Consider the following 19,477-nt stretch of genomic DNA (forward strand, 5'->3'; position numbering starts at 1 on the left):
TGAAATAGTACTGCAACCCTCAATTTACAGCACACTGTGTCACACTATATTGGATCTTACTGTTGTATTGCTACAATCAATTAAAATAAACAGCTATATTTTATTGGTTTTAGAAACAATAAAATATTTTTAATTATAAGCCCGCTTTTTCCTCAAGCCTTTCAGCTGACACAACTGTAATCAGAAAGCCTGTATTTAGATGCAGAGGAATATAAGCCTTTTTTCCCCTAATATTTCTTTTAATTCCACAACATTTTAAATGCTTTTTCTGTGAAATACACCACATAGAAATGTATTATTACATTGTGCTGGAGAGCAGATTTATCTTTTCTAATTTGGGATGACTGTGAATTTCACTCAAGTGGTTTCTTCATCTCTGTGTAACATACGCAGAAACATACAACAATGAAAGCTCTATATCCTCTTACATGTGTTTAAGTATCTGAAAAATGTAGGCTTATATGTAAGCAAGTGTAAGAATGTACCAAAAAAATATTAATCCAATGCAATCATTACAAGGTCATACATCCACATCTAATGAAATCAGCAAGTGGGAAAAGTTACTTTGTGCTAGGGACCTTAACAGAGCCACACAATATACGACATGTTTTCTTAGACCTGAAAGGCAAAATGAATTTTTGAGCAACCTCTCATTTAACCCATACTTGAGTAAGTTCCGTAACTAGTTCTAACCAAGGGTGTAGACATAAATCTACATAAGGCATTGGGATTTTCTTTTCTGTGCCATGTTTAGTTAATAATTTTCAAGCTCATCTACTCTGTAGTTGTTCCTACAACAAATGGCTAAATTACAGCAATCTGGGATCCACAGTTCAATATGCTGGCCATTTCTTCACTTCTGTAACATAATTAAGAATGGTTTTACAGTGTCCTCTTTTCTTCTGGGTTGTTAAAGAAAAAGCTTAATTTTAAATTTTTTCATAGTTGCACCTTTTGGATTAAAAAAGGAAATAAACTCAAAACGGCTTGTAATTGCAGTTCTGCAAACTCCATACCTTACAGTGGGTTTTTACACTTCCTGGGCTTCCTCCCCTTCTCATTCCCCTAGCTGACCAAAGCCTCTCTCCACTGACACTGCCTCACGATACTGCAAACATCCCTTGCTTCCAGCTAGGTTCCAACAAAAGCCCTGCATCCTGTCACTGGGTTTACCCCACTGCTATCCACCACAAACCACAAGAGAGATTTGGGGGAATAAAACAGGTTTATGTACACTTTCATTTAATCCTTCCCAAAACTATGTGTAGAAATTGAGAGGCTCTGCAGGGGATTTAGCACAGCTGGTCTGCTGGTTGCCTCCAGATTCCACATTGTGCAGAAGCTCCAGGGAAGCAAACTGACATGAGACTCAGGTAACAAAGCTTCTAGGGGAGCACGTGTACTTTCTTATCTCCTTGCTGTACAGCGAGGCAGAGGCCACAATCATGTCTGAGTCATCAGATGTCTCGGTCCAGCCGGGATCGGGGCAACGTGCAGAAGAAAGACAAACTCACACCAGTTTGTTGAATGGGGCGCACTGTCAAGACCAAAGGCCGCCACACTGTGTGACAGCTCCCAATTTATTCCCACCTGTTTACATAGGTCTGTTTTACTTCGACATCCTACTGACCTTCAGGTTTTATCGTTTACTGCTCACACGCTCACCAAGCATTCTGCAGGCGGTGTTCCAGCCTGCTCGCAACACGGTGTTCTGTAATGTTGCCTCAGTTTCCCACAATCATTCTTCTAACCTCAAGGTCAGTTTACCTTTTGCTAACCACCACTTCTTAATTCCTACACACCAGAAGGATGCAAAGACCCATGAAGGTGTACTTGCACTTTGATTCCGGTCTCAGTTATATTCATGTCACAAGCTATTTAATACTTCAAACAAAGTGTCTTTCATTGTTGTATGTAAAGAAACACTTCCATTAACAGAGTTTTTAGGGTTCCTTCCATTCATTGAATGGCCTATGGCCTCACTTTTAAGAAACAAGTGACCAGCAAGCAAGAAGGAGACACATTAGGAAGGAAAAACGTAACACTGACTGCAGCCTGTAAGTTTATTTGCTGCATTGTGCATGCTGCCATTCTGAGTTCCATCTCTGCCTGCCCCATCAATCATTCCTTTTGTTCACCTAGTGAAGGGGATATTTTTTTAATGTGTGAATGATGCCCAGTCCTCAGGCTTGTGCAATGCCTGCTGAGCTGAATGGAAGAAAACAATATGAATTAGTAGCGAGAATGTTCTGTGCCATGTCCAACAATGAATTTATCAGAAAGGCAATTTTCCCTCCACACTTAGGAATGCCTGTGTTTCCACTAACAGTGGTGCACCTCTTATCAATTTTTTTCACATTCAAGAACACCATAATTCTGACCTGGCCAATTTTTATCCCAGGGGAAAACAAAAGCCTTTGAAAATTCCTAGCTGATTCCCTATCAAAAAGCAGAAAAGCCTGTAATTGTAACACATTCTCTATCAGAGTCCCTCAGAAGGAAAGGCAACACTTCATTCATTCAGCATCTGCTTTCTCTCCATGAATTAATTTAAAGAACATGTTGTGCATGGGTTTCCAGTGGCTGAGCCAGGCTTTGGTCATTGTGAAATCTACTTTGCCATTACTGCTGTAAGAGTGTTGGCCTCACACACCAGCAGCGGGCCATACCGATGCACAGAATGAGCAAGACCCTGCTGTGTTCAGCATGCGATGCCCTGACATTACTTCCTTGCTTGTTATCCAGGTTTTAAATGGTCTGTTGGGTTATTCAGAAGGCTTTCTTTAGGAGTTCTATGACGTGAGATCATCATGTTCAGCCTAAGAGCTCGCTGAATTGTTTGGGTACTAAAATATCAACTTATTCTGGTGCAACAGAAGAATACAGCAAATGCTAGAGGTGTTCAATGTAAAATATGAATACATATATTTAAGTTGGAGCTGTTAAGCTCCCAAATCATACTGCTTTTCTTCTAGTCAGTGTTTATTTGCTGAAAAATGATGCAGCTGATCTCAGCCCGAGGGCCTATTTTGGAAGTTCACCCTGTGGGTCACAGCTCTGCTTTGAAGACAGGGCCCATGTGCATGAACTAAAAGAAGTAAGCACTCTTGCAAGTACACTAGCATGCTCTGCCCCCACTTCCCATATGGCACTGCTTGGTTGTGCTAAGCAGCAGGCTGTGAGTAGGAGGCAGCTTTAGGCTGCTTGGCCAGCGCATGCTGCTCAATCAATTGTTCTTCATCCTCCCCAGATGAATGGCAGTGGGCCAGATGGAAACATGCTTTGGGACAGAGCTGGCTCCTCAACATCAGAGGACCACTCTGAGTACTATATTTACTTCTGTTTGAAAAATTTGTCATGCTATATAATTAGGACTACATCTATTTAACAGGGAAAATTAACCTAAATATAGCCAGACATGATTTACTGGATGCCACTTTGATTTATGGAGAAAAAGTTGGTAAAGACCTGTTCTTCTGGCTCAGTTGCTTAAAAGGAGGTAAGATCATCCTCTCACCATCCTCTAAATAGGACTTTATCAAGTATCTGATATTCTCATGCTTGAAGGTTATTTTGCTATTCATATTTATTATTCAGCATTTTATAAAGAATAAATACCTTTGCTTAAAAAGTAAACAACTAAATATTCCCAGTGGGGTTTGACATGTATACCTCATTGATATGAACTGCTGTTCCTGTTGTAGGTTATTCATAGCCACTAACTTCAGTGGGTTTAGCTCTCCATATAATCAGTAGATACAGGTAAATGTCTCAGGACTGTGATTCAAATCAATTAATTTAGGGAATACTTGCATATTTCCTAGACACCACTCATGAGGAACCTGGAGACTCTGGTCTTGAATAATAAATTCAAAATCTGGTCTGTTAATCAAGAGAATGAAAGAAAGAAACATCCTTGACAATGGAAGACAAGACCTTCGGTATAGAAAACCAGACATGTAAGAAAATGAGTAGGATCTGTATCTTCGTATCATCCTAACAGTACATTAAGTTACAATAAAAGTAATAATTATTTTACAGAAAAAGTATTTTTTAAAATGGAGGAAAAAGAAACTCAGAAAGCATGCAAAGCAAGCTCCTGTGTCTTCTTGGGAGTGACTGAGGAAGAGACAGGAATGCAAATAAGCCCAGTCTTGTGGCTTACAGCTGTTGCTTCCCTATTTTCAGTGTTCTGGTCTGATGTAAATCTAAGTTAGAGAAGAGTTTTGCGGAAAATCCTGCATAAGACAAACACTCATCTATAACACTGTATCTTCATAACCTCATGTTTTTTCACATTTTTGGGGAAGTTTTATGCACCCTGCACAGTGGCCCTCTGAGGCAGAGGAAAAAGAAGGATGATTGGTCAAGCCTGAGGTTGAATTATTGTACAAATGGGACTCAAGTCAATTCATTCTGACTGCCACAGTATACTTATTGGGCTTGTTTTCTAAGAAAGACTTGTCCCCATTGTTTCTGACTAATTTTCTACACTGTAATGGTTCTACAGCACACGCTGTCTTTCTGAGTGTGAATTAGGATGTCTCACTGCATTGTGGATTAGCCGTGGTGAGCATTAATGTCACCGTGGGCTGAAGATGCCAACAAATGGGAATTGGCATGCTGAAACCAAGACAGGTGGTACCATAGAATAAATACACTCACTATTCTCTAGGCTTTCAACTAGGAAAATAAACAAGCACATGAGCAAACATTGCAGAAGAAAAGACCACTGCCAGCAAGAGAGCTCTTGTCCCTCAGAAAGATCCTTTTGGATTATTTCTCGTAATAAAGGCTTGGGTTCCTTTGAGTGAAATCCAGGCTCTCTGGATGTCAGCGGGGATTTGACTGAGTTTATTTTGGCTATTGTCTTCATGCTGCCAGGTCAACACACATTGCTTTGAAATATTTCAAGGCACCTAACATTAAAAAGCTTGTTCCTTCAGTATTATTTCTACATGAGGGCAAGGGTGTTTACTTTTCAACAGCTAAAATCATAAGGTGAAATAGTCTAAGAAAACCATTATATGTTGAAGTTTGGTTAGGTGCAATTGCAGCTCTCAATATCATATTTATAATGCCACTTTATAATTCACTGCTATTAATACACAAACATTAATCAGAGTATTCTGATTAAGTTAGTACGTAACCCTGATGTAAAAGGAAGGCCTACGTAAAGGAAAAACAAACATACAGAGAAGTCAGGTGGCTGCCACAGTAAGTCAGCAGCAGAGCCATGAATATACTACTCATACTGCAGGGTGTAGTACATAGACCTGATCCCAATTCTCCTATTTCACCTAACAGACACATTCATTGTAAGCCCAAAAATCTTTCACTAGTGGCAGTGTTTTAGCCTGATGCAATGAGAAAGGACTGAGCTATTAAATCTCCTTCTCCACAAATGTTTTGCGACTTAATAAAATGTTCAGACCACCACCACAATTATTCTCCAAGCAACAGGGCTAAAATTTAGTAATTTCTCAGTGCCACTGAAAATAAGTGTCATGACTGAAATGATTACGTCTATTCCTTTCCTCGGCCCACAGGCTGAGCTTAAGCAAGAATTCTGCTGTACCAATGCATTAAATTCAGACCCAGTAAACAGCAGCTTTTATAGTGTCTCTAGAGCTGGGTGTTGGGGCTTTTTTTTTTTTTTCCCCTAGACAAACAAGTAGAAGCATTAGCCAGGGGTACTAGGGGCATTAGTAGAGACTGGAAAGTTATAAAGATGAAAACTGTGATGGGAAGATCTCATAAAAACACTGGTGCTAGTTGTCATACAGTTGCACCAACAGAAATCTGGAGTAAGACAACTTAAGAGTTTGGTATGAAACACTAAAAACTTAAAGCGTGGGCACTGTACTGAGATGATGCGATAGCCCACAGCAAGTTTCATGAGGTACCAAACATTTTATCCACACTTAGAAACTAAGACATTAAAAATACACACTGCTTTCGTCTACTTTTGATATGGTGACATCTATACAAAAAAGGAAATAAAATTAGCAAGTTATTTTTACATGCCTATTAATTTTAAACTTGAGCTTTCTAGTACAGTTTGACTTAATATTTTAACTACAGAAAGAATGTCAACCTCTTTTCTTTCACCCTCCTCTAGTCTCCCCCCAGATATACACCCAACCAAAAAAATATCCAATCAATTTAGTTCAGCCTCTTGATATGTGTTTCAAAGCTACTACATAGAAATCTCAGCTGAGGAGCCAGAGCTGTCAGAAGAGTGTATGTATCAGAGCTTTAGACTAGGTGCGTCCAAATAGCAAAATAAACCTACCGCAAGTGACAATCCAGAACAGTCATGAGACATAACATAGACAAGGAGGACATAGAAGGAAGAAATAAAAATTAAAACATCCACACACAAACAGTAGTAAAACCCATGGAGAAATGACCTTTTTACAGCAGTACATTCGTTAACAATTTGCCTCCCCTAGAAGGCATCTAATCCTCCCAGTGGCCCTTGGTGGAGTTGTATACTCTGCCTGCAGTGGAAATGGGTTTCAAGACTGAAAACCTAACCTTATTTTCAACTCATCTTTCACTTTACCTCAACTACATTTGCTCATAATTGCTATTATTTCATACACAGTTTCTCATTTGAAGTTGTGTTCAGAGAAGTGGACATTTTGAAGCATAAATAGTCTGAGACAAAATTTTATTCCACTTTCTGTAATACCTAGCTATCGTGTCTCACTGTTGAGCTGACTCAGTCTCTATGTCAAAAGGATCTTTAACAAATGTCAAGCTATATGGCTCTATAATGATTTGGCACGGATATGCAGGTCAGCATGAGTACATGTAGGTCAGAAGCTCTCTTTGACAAGCCAGACTAAGATGGAAATTATATTTCAAGAAGCTGATACTTCTAATTTAGCAAATGCTACTACCTTTCAAGCTTTGTGTGCTTAGAAAACTATGATCTTGCAAGATGCCAAGTGCCTATCAGCTGCTATTATGCACTCTCAGCTCAAGGCAGAAAGTAATTAGCACTTGCAGGTTCAGGCCTAACAATGACTGAACTAAGTTTTTTGGGGGGGTTTGACAACATTTCAGATCTTTGGTACTGTATGTTACCCTTTATAACGTCATTAGATTTACATCTTGACCCTCAATTATTTTTTTAACATTAAGATTTGCTTCTTTAAAGAGCTAAAAGGCATTCTTGTTACTACCCTTTCTGTTTTATGCCAGAGTCTCTGAAGTGGTTCAGTTCTCTTAACTGAAATATTTTACATTTAGCATTTCATTGAGTTCAGCTAGGTCTATTAAAACTTGCACTAATTCAAGATTAAACTGTTAAACATAAAACTTTTAAAAAATACAGCTAAAATGACACAAATTAGGAGTTAAGTTGGTAAAAGTTATTGAATGTGAAGGACTTAAAATCTGTACACTGTTAGACTGCTAGGTATGAATTTAAGGGGCTAATTTAAGTACCCTGTTTTTGAAATCTCAGACAGTGAAGAGGAAGTTTGGCTGGAGAGTTGGTGATCCATTCACTTTATTAAAAGTCTGACATTTACATCAACTGAGAATCTATCCTCCCTAGGTTTAACTATGCAAAACACCACATACTGGTTAAATTCCAGAATGTTTGGGCAAAGGCATGTTTAAATAACTATACAGAATATTTTGAATGGAATAATCTTAAAATACCTATCTGTGCCACATTTGAAAGTTTGAGCTCTCTTTGTAGACGAAAGATGCATGATTCAGCCTTTTATAATTTTTTCCCATGAAAAAGAGAAATTAAACTCAATATTAATTAGATAATGTAATTTTGCATTTAAAATATTTATTTTCCCAGAATTCATGGTCATTTATCCAGGTCCTAATGAATATAATTAAAAACACTTAATAATATATTGTAAATACAACAATGGCCTTACATGATATGGAACAAATTCCACATAAATATCAATCAACAAATTGCATATTATTTGTCCTACAACAAAGTATTAAATTTGTTATCAATGGTAGAACATAACAAACACCTCAAGGATTTTTTCCACAAGCATAATCAAACAGTTCTTTCAAAATTTTTTTTTGTCCAGTGGGAGGAGTTGGCAAACAGTAGCCCAGGGTAACCCAACAACTGATGATCTGATTTTCCATGCATTGCTGATGGGGAAATATCTCACAATTACTTAATATTAATAGCCCAGAATAAAGTCTATAAATCAAATACAGGGAATCTACAAATACTAAACCAAAGTGCTTAAAGAAAAGGGGTTTGTTTCATATTCATCTTATGGAGAAAACAAAATCAGCATAAAATCTTTTTCAAGGAAGAACTCAAAATTTCTGCTCTATTATTTTTTGAGCTTGGCCTCACTAATCTTCCTAACCTTGGAACAACTGCATCTCCATTAGTGATTTTGTGTACTGATGAGGTTGTTTTCAGGTGTGAATTGTGTCTTGCATTGGTGTCATGCACTCCCATACACCAGTGTGACACATGAAGATCTTCTCTCCAGCTGGAACCAAGGTTGAAGCTGTACACAAGGTCACTATCTAAACAGCTCCTCTTGCAATGTGGATGGCAAGGGTCCCCAGCCATCTGCTCTTTGTGCCTGTGCAAGACTATGTTAGTTGTGGTAATGCAATCAGGGATGGCTATAGAGAAATTTGCTTTGTACTAGCATGTAGACATGAATACACCTAGGATGGGCAACTGGTACAAACTTCATTAGCTGTAAGCATGCAATGGGTACTTATGGTCTGAGAACCAAAACAGATTGTGTCAGATCAAGCCTCACTCTTTCCTTCGTCACTCACATGATGGCAGTGTGTACAGTTGTCACCATAGAATGTTGCTACATATAGCTTGAAAGTAATGAATTTTGCCAAGGTTTACTTGATTGGTGTAGACTAGAAGAGTTAGCTACTGTCTAATGAATTAACATTTTATTAGTGGCTACTGCAATTGAATATCATGAAAAGGAATAAAACAACAAGATCTTCAGTTATTTTCTTTCCATACTGTCTAGTGAGCAAGAACAACAAAAAACTGTCCTCTTGTCTGATAATGGAAACTGGAAATAGCTCTGATAGGTGTGCACCTCTGAAGCCTATCCATTATTTTCTTCCCCTTATCTGAGCTCTTTTCAGACTCCACTCATGTAATCCAGTTGCAGCTAGACATCAGACTTGTAAGGCTCCTTCACCCACTCTCCTGACTTTGCTCTTCCCCTGTCACAATCTTACATGCCTGAAGCACACTAACCTATAACAGGACTCTTAAGACTGTCTGATGAGCCATGCTGGTGGTGGCTCTTATCACTGTACAGTGGTATCTCACCAGTTGTTCTGGACTGCTCCATGGATCTCTTAGCTACTGCGCTCTAGGCTTCTCTTCTTGCATCTTGTTCCCTATCATCTAGCCCTAGTCTTCGGGTTCCCAGCTTTGGCTTGTACTTCTAATAAACCTACTTCAGTCCAGCTTCTACACTAGATCCCAACTTCTGGAAAAAAATGTTCAATCCTGACCATACTTTTATCCTCCCTCTTTGGCTTGATAAGTGCTTCTGTACGGCTCTGGCTCAACCTTACCAGGGCTCTTGGGAGCACAGACTTGACCGTACAATATCCTTACAGTTATTGGCTCCTACTGAAGAGGTTTTGCAAAGCAATTCTCTAAATTTCTTCAGCACTTTCTGTTATAGCCCTTTGTCTTCGTAGTTTAGGAAATCTGCCAATGCAGTGAGGACACATGGATACTTCACATTTATTTCCCTATTCTTCTGCTTATTCTCTACAGTTTGCTCCAGGAAGGACAGTACTAAAACCCTGTTAAAAAAAGCTTAATTTTCTTTCAGGAACATATTATCAAGTCTATGGACCTGAGAATTAGGTCCTACAACTCTGCTTCTGTTGCATGAGGCAGATCTGAAGTTTTTCTGCCCTTATGAAAACGATGCCGCTCAAAAGGCATTATGCTCATCTTTTCCTCCAAGTTACTCAGTTGACTTAGAGCTACAAATATGGCCTGTTAACTTTAACCTCCTCTTCTCTAGTACAAAACTAATTCTCCCCACATCATTGTGTTGAATGTACCTGTACTCTTCCTTTTTGGTTCTCCCTTGTTTCTGTACTTCTCATTTTTTCTTTTATATTGTTGTTTCTTTCTCTGCTGAACTTCCGCTTTTGTTTAAAAAGAGATTTAGAGTTCAGAGCTACTTTTGTTTATCGTGTAAACTCAGAAATACTGCTAGAAAGATATACAAACACTGTACTAGATCCTGGTCAAAGTCCTGAAAACAGACAGTGAAAATTGTGCACATTTGCTTCATTTTTGGGGCAACCAAGATACTCTTGCCCCTTCCAGAAGAGTCATTATATGTCTGCTCTTTTTTTTTTTAAAAAAAAGCAGAGCAGAGAAATTGGCTGACTGCTTTATCAGTGATGTCACATCCAAATTCATCTTTTGTGATACCACTGAGAAGATGCTGCCAATCAGTCCTCTCTTCACAGAGCCACTACTGAGGCAACTAGCAGAACTTTTTCTAGACACATCAAACAGAATCCTTCAAATGCAACCCAAGAGTTCAAGAAAATGAGAGGTACTTTACCTGGTCTTTCATGGTTTTCCCTAAATCTTTAACATCTTTCATGTTAATAGCATTCTTCCCTCCCTTCTCCTTTCCCTTCTTCTTGTTCTTCTTTTTGAACAAGCATTTCTTACAGAGACAAAAGCAGCAGGTAAGGATTAATAGGACTGCAACTATGGCTATGGCTATTAAGGCCCAAGGTGGCACTGGAAGAGAAAAAGAAACACACAAAAAGAAGGTAGTAAACTGTTAGTAGGGTTAAATTTAGAAACAAGCACATTTCTCTCACAGCTAAGGCTTTTTCAATGAAAATGCCTTGCACAAATACCTAAAATCCTTTCTAAAATATCCTGTCATCATTTGTGTATTTCTTCCAACTGAGCATTTGCACACACAACACCAATTTAACACACATATCTATGCACATGCCTCGTGACACATATCGAACTCACTTCATCTATATTTATTAATCCACCATCTGAAAACAATATGTCCAAAATATTTACACTGTGCAAATCTGTAAAATGTTCAGCAAATTTAGGCAATTATTTGCTTCTTTCTTTAATCATCTCATCAACCCACCTGGCATTGTGGCTGAATCGGGTGGAACTGACTGGGAATTTCCCTTTTCCAGAACAGCATCCAATCCAAGCAGTCAGTTTTAATGAACAGCCCTTCTCCTCTGCCCACTGCTGTACTTGACAGGCTCACAGACTCCTCTCAACAGATGCAGGTCAAGGTCACCAATAAAGATTTAACAAGGACAAAGGACTGTCCAATCCAAGGGCATTTGCCCTGTTCGTCATCGTGCCCTAACACTAGCAAAGTTTCAGGGCATATTTCAGCTATATTCTCACCTATACTTTCCTATAAAGAAAAATATATGCTTCCCTTTATTCATTCAGTCCAGTATGCTGGACATGGCTGAAGCATGAATAAATAACAGAGAACACTTAGTATGATAAAATGGTCTTGTTAAAGATCAGAATTTTTGGAAAAAAGGAATTAAGAAGACACTTAAACACAAGTACTCCAGAAGGGAATTATCTTCACACAAATCAGCTTTAATGACCACTGATCCCCACATTTAACCAGAACACCGACAAAACCTGAAATCTTGTAAACTGTCATTTTCTAAAAGTCTCGAAATGCACTCAGACTATCAGGTCTGCAAGATACTCTCTCGGTGCATTACCTAAATGTCTCTAATATGATGAAGAGCAAAACCGAAGAGTGAATCAAATCTGACATGTTGACGTCAGTGAATCACAAAAGAGAATGGACAGTATAAATAGAGAAAATTATTCGCTTAAAGGAGCTAAGCAGAGTGTGAAGCATGGTCACAGGAACTTCCACTACAAATTACCAGTTCAGGAAGAGGACAGAGCACCTATACTTTCCTTACTCTAAATTTAATGACCATTTTTTCTAATTTTTCTTCAAATGTCCTTGGTCACAAATACAAAAATAATGCAGAAGAATAGCGAAACAATAATTTCTGTAATACTTTTGTGCCTTTAGACATTCATTAAATGCTACTGCTATAAAAGGGAAGCAATACCATATGTAGAACAAATGAGAACTGATTACTAAACAAATGAATGTCAAAATATAAACAGTGAAATGATTAACAGATGTTCAAGGGATGTATTTTATGAAGTCAGCAGCATCATTCCTGAAGCTAAAGTTGCATTAGATCTGCATTTATCACAACTTAAAATCTGTATTTCATGCATTAACGATTTCATTTTGTCTTCAGATTTGGTGTGGTAACACTTTATAGCACAACTGACTCACCTACAAATTTTTGTAATTTTTTCATCCAGCACTCACAAATGTAAACCCATCACCTTTCACAGGCAATCTGTGCTCTTCTCAAACTCTAAACTTCATACGTGTACTTATTGTGTTAGACATTTAGCATTTGAAACAGTATTTACATAACACTATACTTTATATATGAGTTAATGTACAGGAGCTATGTCAATATGAAATGAATGCTGTCCCCAAACTTATCAGCTATTTGTTTTGCTGTCTTGTCAACAGTGCTTGAAGCATGATGCCAGCGAACATGGGGAGCAGCAAGAATATGGAATTAGGTTCTGCCAGCACAATAGTACTGTTGGAGGAAAGAGTGGAAGAACACATCAAATGCGGGTAAGCTGGGAGAACCAAGGAACTGAGGAGACAGGGAATGTGGGCATTAACAGGATATATACATATACATCCTACAGATCAAAGTCTGTGTAGGTAGTGAAGACAGATTCCTTTGTGCTGAAACTGTTGTGTAAAGTGGTATTCTGGCACTGCTACCTCAGTTCTCTCGAACATGAAAAATGTAGGATGCCTTGGGGAGCATTTGAAAGACTTGCAGATACTTCAGCTTCTTTTTATAATGCATTGTCTGCTCTCATCTGTTTGTAATTTAATTTCACCCAATAGCTCTTGTGATGCAATTAAATGATCATCAAATTAATACCTGAGACACCAAGAATTATGCAGAATTCCATACTTACCTCTCCAAAGAAAATATGCTTCTTTTTTTATTAAACAAAGCATAAGCAGTAAAGGAAAAAGTTTGAGGTAACCCAAAACCTGGACATTTCCAAAACAACTTCAACATTCAAGTCTGAAAAAGCAAAGAGGAAGAGATTTCTTTTCCCCAATAAAAGTGTACTATCTCTGTCAAGGAGATGGCTCATCTGAACACTGCTGTTGACAGAGATTGCCCAATCAGTGGATGTAAATGTTAGATTTAAGATAAGTGAAACATACAGTTATCACTGGCTTTGAAGCAATGTTTGTTTCCTTTCAAAAGCATTATTTAAATAGTTTTAAATGTTATCCATTTACATAATATGGACAAGATTTTCCAAGATTACTAAGACTTTGAGAGTTTTCATATCTGTGCTCCCCAATTCATGACACTGCCAGAGGAGCTTGAATTCTAGAAAAAGGTAAGTTTTTAAAAATTAGTTTTCTACAAAGTCATCTCAAGGTGCACAGGCAAGAATGAAATGACTGAAGTCACTTGTCACTTTGGACAACTGAAGTATACAGACTAATTTTTCAGCCTTTTTACCAGCTGTGAATATCTATAAAAACCCTACCAACAGTATAGGAACTTTTTTGGTTTTGCACAGTGGCTCACTTTGGAGATTCACTTGTTTAATTCCAGTTGGTCTTTACCCACACTTAAGCAAGATTTTCAAAGAATTTCATTGATTTGGTGTTTAAATGGACAACAAAAGGAATCTACGTTTTGAAGACTACCTCCATCTATATTAAATCAGTTTGATCACATTCAGTAGCACAGTCTGAAACCTCAGGAGGTCTTTGGACACGATCCACTGAACAAAAACCTCTGTGGCAGATGAAGCAGGATAGGTGACATAAAAAACACAGATCCTGACCAAACGACTGAGATGTCAGGGAGCCAGAAGCTTCCTGTATGACTTGTCTTACCCAGTGCCTGCACAAGGGGGTGCTTTGAAACAAGCAATACTTACCTATGTGATCAAGGAAAAGCAATTGGTTTAAGGATAATTGATCTGCATGTAAACTTTCTGGTATTTCAGTGCTATTTTCTTTGTTCAGCTCCCGTGGGCAAATACAGAATACTTACTTTGAAGAAGCTGTCATGAATCACTACGTGATCTGGTGATTTTACAAGGCTCTTAAAGACAAATCTATAGGAGGGGATCTGCTGAATAGCATAGTTAGTAAATAAGGTCTTGAAATAGTCTTATTGATCCAATCTAAACAAGGTATGCTCTAGGACTTTACTCAGAAATACAGGAATGAAGTCTACCTGTAAAAGGAGAGTGTGGAGAAAATGAAACGCATGGCTTACTCTTGAGCAATAGCAGGGCACCAGAGAGTAAACTCTAGGATTGTGTTGATGATTGAGGTATTTTAGGTAGCAATTTTGCATCCTTCACTCATGCTGAACATCAGTCAGACATGGATGCAGCTTTGAGCAACCTGGTCTAGTGGAAGGTGTCCCTGCCCATGGCAGGGGGGTTGGAACTAGATGGTCCCCAGCTAGATGGAACTTCAAGGTCCCTTCCAACCCAAACCATTGTATGATTCTATGATTCCACTAATGCCAGACAGGGTTGTGTGCATACCATGGGTCATTTGATGCGTTACTATCATTTCACAAATACAGCAGCTGTGATGCATGTACATTATCATTTTAGTTTGGGCTTAGGAGTGCATTTATGAGGCATATCTCCAGATCATATCCATATACCATGCTTGGACCCATGTATGCAGTGATCTGGAAGGGCACAATGGACCAAAGGGATATACACTCGCAGAGCTCACCTAATGATGCTCCAACTGCAAAAGGCACTTGGCCCATGGCAGCAAACCTAAATCGAAGCATTACTCCAACAAAGTTTGCAGTGTGAGGCTGGGTCCTCAGAACATACTGCTTCACTCCACTGATTTGCTTCTACTGCACTGCATTAAATATAGGTTGTGTGCCAGCCTGTCATTAAATCTTGTTCCACTGAATATGCTGGATTCAAAGGAAAGGATGTATTACTGAGTTATTCAATTTAAGAGCTACAAATGATGTCCTTTATATAAAAGGATATCCTTACTTGGCCTTACACAAAATGCTTGGAGAGGTACAGGCCTTGGGTCTAAAACTGACATTCCCGTTAGATGATCTAAAATTATCAAATGCCTTGGAGGACATTTGACTCCAGAGGAAAGACAGTAAGAGGGAAGTTACAAAAGCATCAAAGTGCTGCAGTCTGTAAGAGAGAATAAAATGCTTCATCCTAATAATTTTCTTCCCTTTATGTCTGCAGTGTTAGAGAAAACTTTATTAACTTAGAACCCAAAGAGAGAGAAGGTCAAGGAAGAGCTGAAAAGAGAAGCTGAATTAAGAAGTGAAGACTTCCATATCAAAAATGCTGTCCACCGACAACTCCCAATTAAGCAATTAAACAGCCCCATTTAAACTGTGACAGCACAAGACTATCAGATGATAGCAGCTTCCATATTATTCTGCAAAGGAGGCCCATGGCATGTCAGAATTGATAAATATTAATAATCCATGTTTCAGAGGGGGCATGATACTTAACAGGAAGTTGCAACTGCCAAATAGTTGTATGCAAAGCACATTGCATTAATCTAAAGCTCTGGTAGCCTGAATGTGAGAGTACTGTTAGTTTTCATTTACTAAACCATAGTTTTGTTTTAGCTTTTTGCACTTACAGCTTCTAATCAGGAAGCAAACCCCATATATAGTCATATTCATACTTTCTGTATAGAAACTCCCCAGGGGTCATGTTCTGGGAATCAATTTGACTTTCATTAGAAGTTGCTTAAAGAAAAAGAAAATGTACTGAGACCAAGGACCCAGATAATAGATACCACTATTCACAGGAGAAGGAATACAAGGGTGATCAATGCAAAGAAAAGAAAATGCTGATACATGGTAAAATGACTTGTAAAAGAAGAAGATAAAAACTGCAAATACATACTTACAAATACCGATTACTTAAATACTAGCCTTCAGGCTTATACAGCTACATTTCAACTCCAAACACTATTACGTATGATCTCTTTCTTTAATAGAATGTTTGCAAAATATTATTTTCACTGTCTTACATTTACTACTGATTTTTTAAGTGTTTTTTAATGAATGCTCTCATGCTGACATTTCCCCTCTATTTTTTGAGCATGTGCAGTTGCATAAGACTATGTCTATGAATAGTTAATGAAAGTTACTGAAACTTAACTGAGCTAAGAGATGTGTGTTTTGACAGTGAAATTTCCCCACATGCAACAGTCTGTGAAAGTGCACTGATCAGATGGGCTTCACTCATTGAATATAATCCTGCCTATAGATCCTTTGTTAGACATTTATCATGCAAAATTATGCAAATTTCATATGACTGAATATTTCAGTCTTTGCGAATAAACTGACATTGAATTTAGCAGTAATCTAAGATATGGCTGCAAGTTTAGCTGAGGTGCTTAGGCTGCTTGAAAATCTTATGTGCCTACTATATGCTCCCAAAGCTGGGAGTCAAAATGCATAAAACGACTAAAATATTTACCTGAAGGCAAACCCATACCTACTGTTGGAATTTTCAGGTCTTTTGTGTTTATTATTGCTGGTATTAATTCACCTTTTAGGGCATGTGATAGGTCCTCTGTCATGGTAAAACACATCTACCCGACAGTGTATCTTCCTTCTGCAGAACAGAACTAATTCTGTCTCTATTGTGCACTCTCTCTCTCCTTATTTCCAACCTGTTTTGCTTCCTCTCTTCCCCAGCTCCTCACTGCTCTGTTTCATCAGCTTCTCTGGCCCGTGTCTCTCAAGACACATAGGGGAGAAAGCAAGGTAGGGGAGTCTCAAGGTAAGAAGGAATGGTGAGGCAGCCAGAGCGAGGAAGTGAAGCTGATATGTCTCCTTCAAGGAAGTACCTCAGAGAGATTGCAAAGACTTTCAAGCTCAAATGTCAGGTTTCATCTGTATAATTACTAAAATGAAAATAGCTCCTCTGTTAACCTGCCCATCCTCCCCCCCCCAATCAAAATGAAACAAAATATGAGCAAAAGAGATTTCACATAGCTCTTGCCTCTGCCAGCTGTGTTACTGCCAGTTGGGGCTGCTCTCTTGGGCTCCTTTTCAGCTTAACCACTGTTGCTCAGCCTCCTTGGTGGCCACATGCCTCCTTCGCAAGGTCCCTCCTGTGGTCTCTGGCACCTGGCTGCCCTTCCCAGAAGTGCTGTGCTTCTGTGGGGCTGCTGGCTCTCCTCTCATCCTCCCATAGCTCCCAACCCTCCTGCCTGCTCCTGCCTCCCCTTTCCAACAGCAAATACAGCCGATTCTTCCATTGCCCTCTATGAAAGAACGATATTCCCCCACTTGGCATGCAATGGCCCAGAGGAGGAACCAGCAGCCGAGCTCCCTGCTGCACAGGGTGTCCCCTGCGAATGAACTGCAGGGCTGGACAGCATGACAAATAAAACAGCCTCCTCTTTCCGGCAAAAGTGACCTCTAGGTCACTTACTACAGAAAGCAGTGTAGGGAAAGGGAAGACTTTTGTGGAAGATGCTTTCTCATCAAGTAGATAATATTTTTAGACTGATGCTTCCTATCAGTTGATGTATCTGCTGCCACAAAGCTTTTAAAGTAAAATAAATTAATTCAAGCTCTAGATAATTGCCAGAGAAAGCACTGGACACACTGAGCAGCTGGGGAAGATGAAGAAAGCTGAAGCCTCCAGCCAGACTTGGAAGCCAGACAGGTTTGCTGAAGGCTTTCCAAAAACTGTATGTACCAACATCAGATGAGGCCAAATGCTTTCCTGAGAAGGGACAAAACAACCCATGGGGCTAATATTCAACTCTGGTGAACAAATCTGTAGAGCCTTGAGATCATATTTTGTGGTTAAAATGTTTCACTTTTTCTGTGATATATACAAGACATTGCACTTCAAACTTCAATTGATAGTCTGAAGGAAAAAACAATAAAGTTGTGCAACTCCTTCTGACTTGGAACTGGAATTTTCAAAGGGACAAAATACTCATGTCATATCAATCCTGGGACTCAGAAATTGAGAGAATAAGACTCAAGTAATGTAAATGATGGGGGAAAAATAAGTTATGCCTATAGATATTTGATTTTCTTAGCTGATTTCATTCATTGTATGCAATGAACACTGGTTTTGTTTTATCTTCCTTCTCAGTTTCTGAACACTTGGAAATGTAACTTGTGTAACATATTCAACGTTTGCCCTGCAAATATGAGGGCCAGGGTTGTATTTCAATTTTCAAAACAATAATCACACTTCTTGCATACCAGAGTTAGTCATGCATAGTACATTTGAAGTTATAAGTTCCAAAACAAGGCAAAATTCCATTTCCAAGGAAGGAAAAGCTCATTAGGCATTTTATTAATAAAATATTACGCAGGGGTAAAGTCCTTTAAAAAAAGGAACTAGTTTGTTATTTCTGACAAGATGAATTTATAGAAACTATGTCTGTCTATAAGCCAATGGTCTGTTAACATATGCAAACTCAACACAGCATGTGATTACATGACAGCTTAGGGTTTAAAGAAGAACAGCTACTCTTAAAAGAATTAACAACCAATGGAATAAATACACTAAGTTCCCACTGAAAGTAATAACTAGTTTTATTTCTTACTTAGGTTTAATATTAATTTAGAATGTCTCAAATAAAAATGGCTCATATGTAGCACTTTTCATCAGTAGATCACAAAGTGTCTTATAAAGGAGGTAGGTTATAATATCTGAACTGCAGACATTAATACATACAGAATAAAATTACTTTGGTTAGCATCATATAGAAGACATTGTGGGAGCATTAGTCTACATTACTGACTGGTGTGGTGCACAGGGAACAACACGGACTTCATTTGCTGTGAGCATGTTTCCAGGACCACAAGTCCCTGCCATGTCTTTGCTAGCAGCAAAGTTCATGTCAGCTCCAGGTCCTAGGCACGCACCCTGTAACTGCAAGGAGCCAAGTACTGGGGGATGTCATGTGCATGCTGCAAGCAAATGCACCAAACAGCAAGACTGGGGTGCAGTGTCAACTTCAGATCCCACCAGAGGAAGCACCTCAAATGCCACCCTAAGGTGCATGCACACTGCATGACTCCCTGTACTATAGAGGCAACACAAACTTACACCAAGAAGGAACCCCTCCAGCACACTAAATTACTATCATCAAGCTCCCTATGTGACACCACAGCCAAGCATAGGTCAGGGGTGCCCCAGGTCCCAACACCAGGCCCCTCAAGGCTGTAATCTTTCAAACACATCTCAGTGGCACTTTGTCTACTGCAGTGCCAGGAGTCTCAGCCCTTAGGGCACCTCCTTCACTCTGTGTCTTCCCAAGCAGCAAGT

At 38.9% G+C, this 19,477-nt stretch overlaps 1 protein-coding gene across 9 annotated transcripts in view; it reads right to left on the reverse strand.

Annotated features, from left to right (window-relative positions):
- SYT1 (synaptotagmin 1) overlaps nucleotides 1–19,477 on the reverse strand; it is a 358,089-nt gene that overhangs the window by 85,090 nt on the left and 253,522 nt on the right. For all 9 annotated transcript variants that reach the window (XM_074902822.1, XM_074902821.1, XM_074902820.1 and 6 more), the window contains one exon: nucleotides 10,593–10,777. In XM_074902822.1, coding sequence (XP_074758923.1) covers nucleotides 10,593–10,777 — 185 coding nt within the window. The remainder of the gene's footprint in view (nucleotides 1–10,592; nucleotides 10,778–19,477) is intronic.

Source organism: Athene noctua, chromosome 3 (genome assembly GCF_965140245.1).
Source record: "Athene noctua chromosome 3, bAthNoc1.hap1.1, whole genome shotgun sequence".
Taxonomy (NCBI): domain Eukaryota; kingdom Metazoa; phylum Chordata; class Aves; order Strigiformes; family Strigidae; genus Athene; species Athene noctua.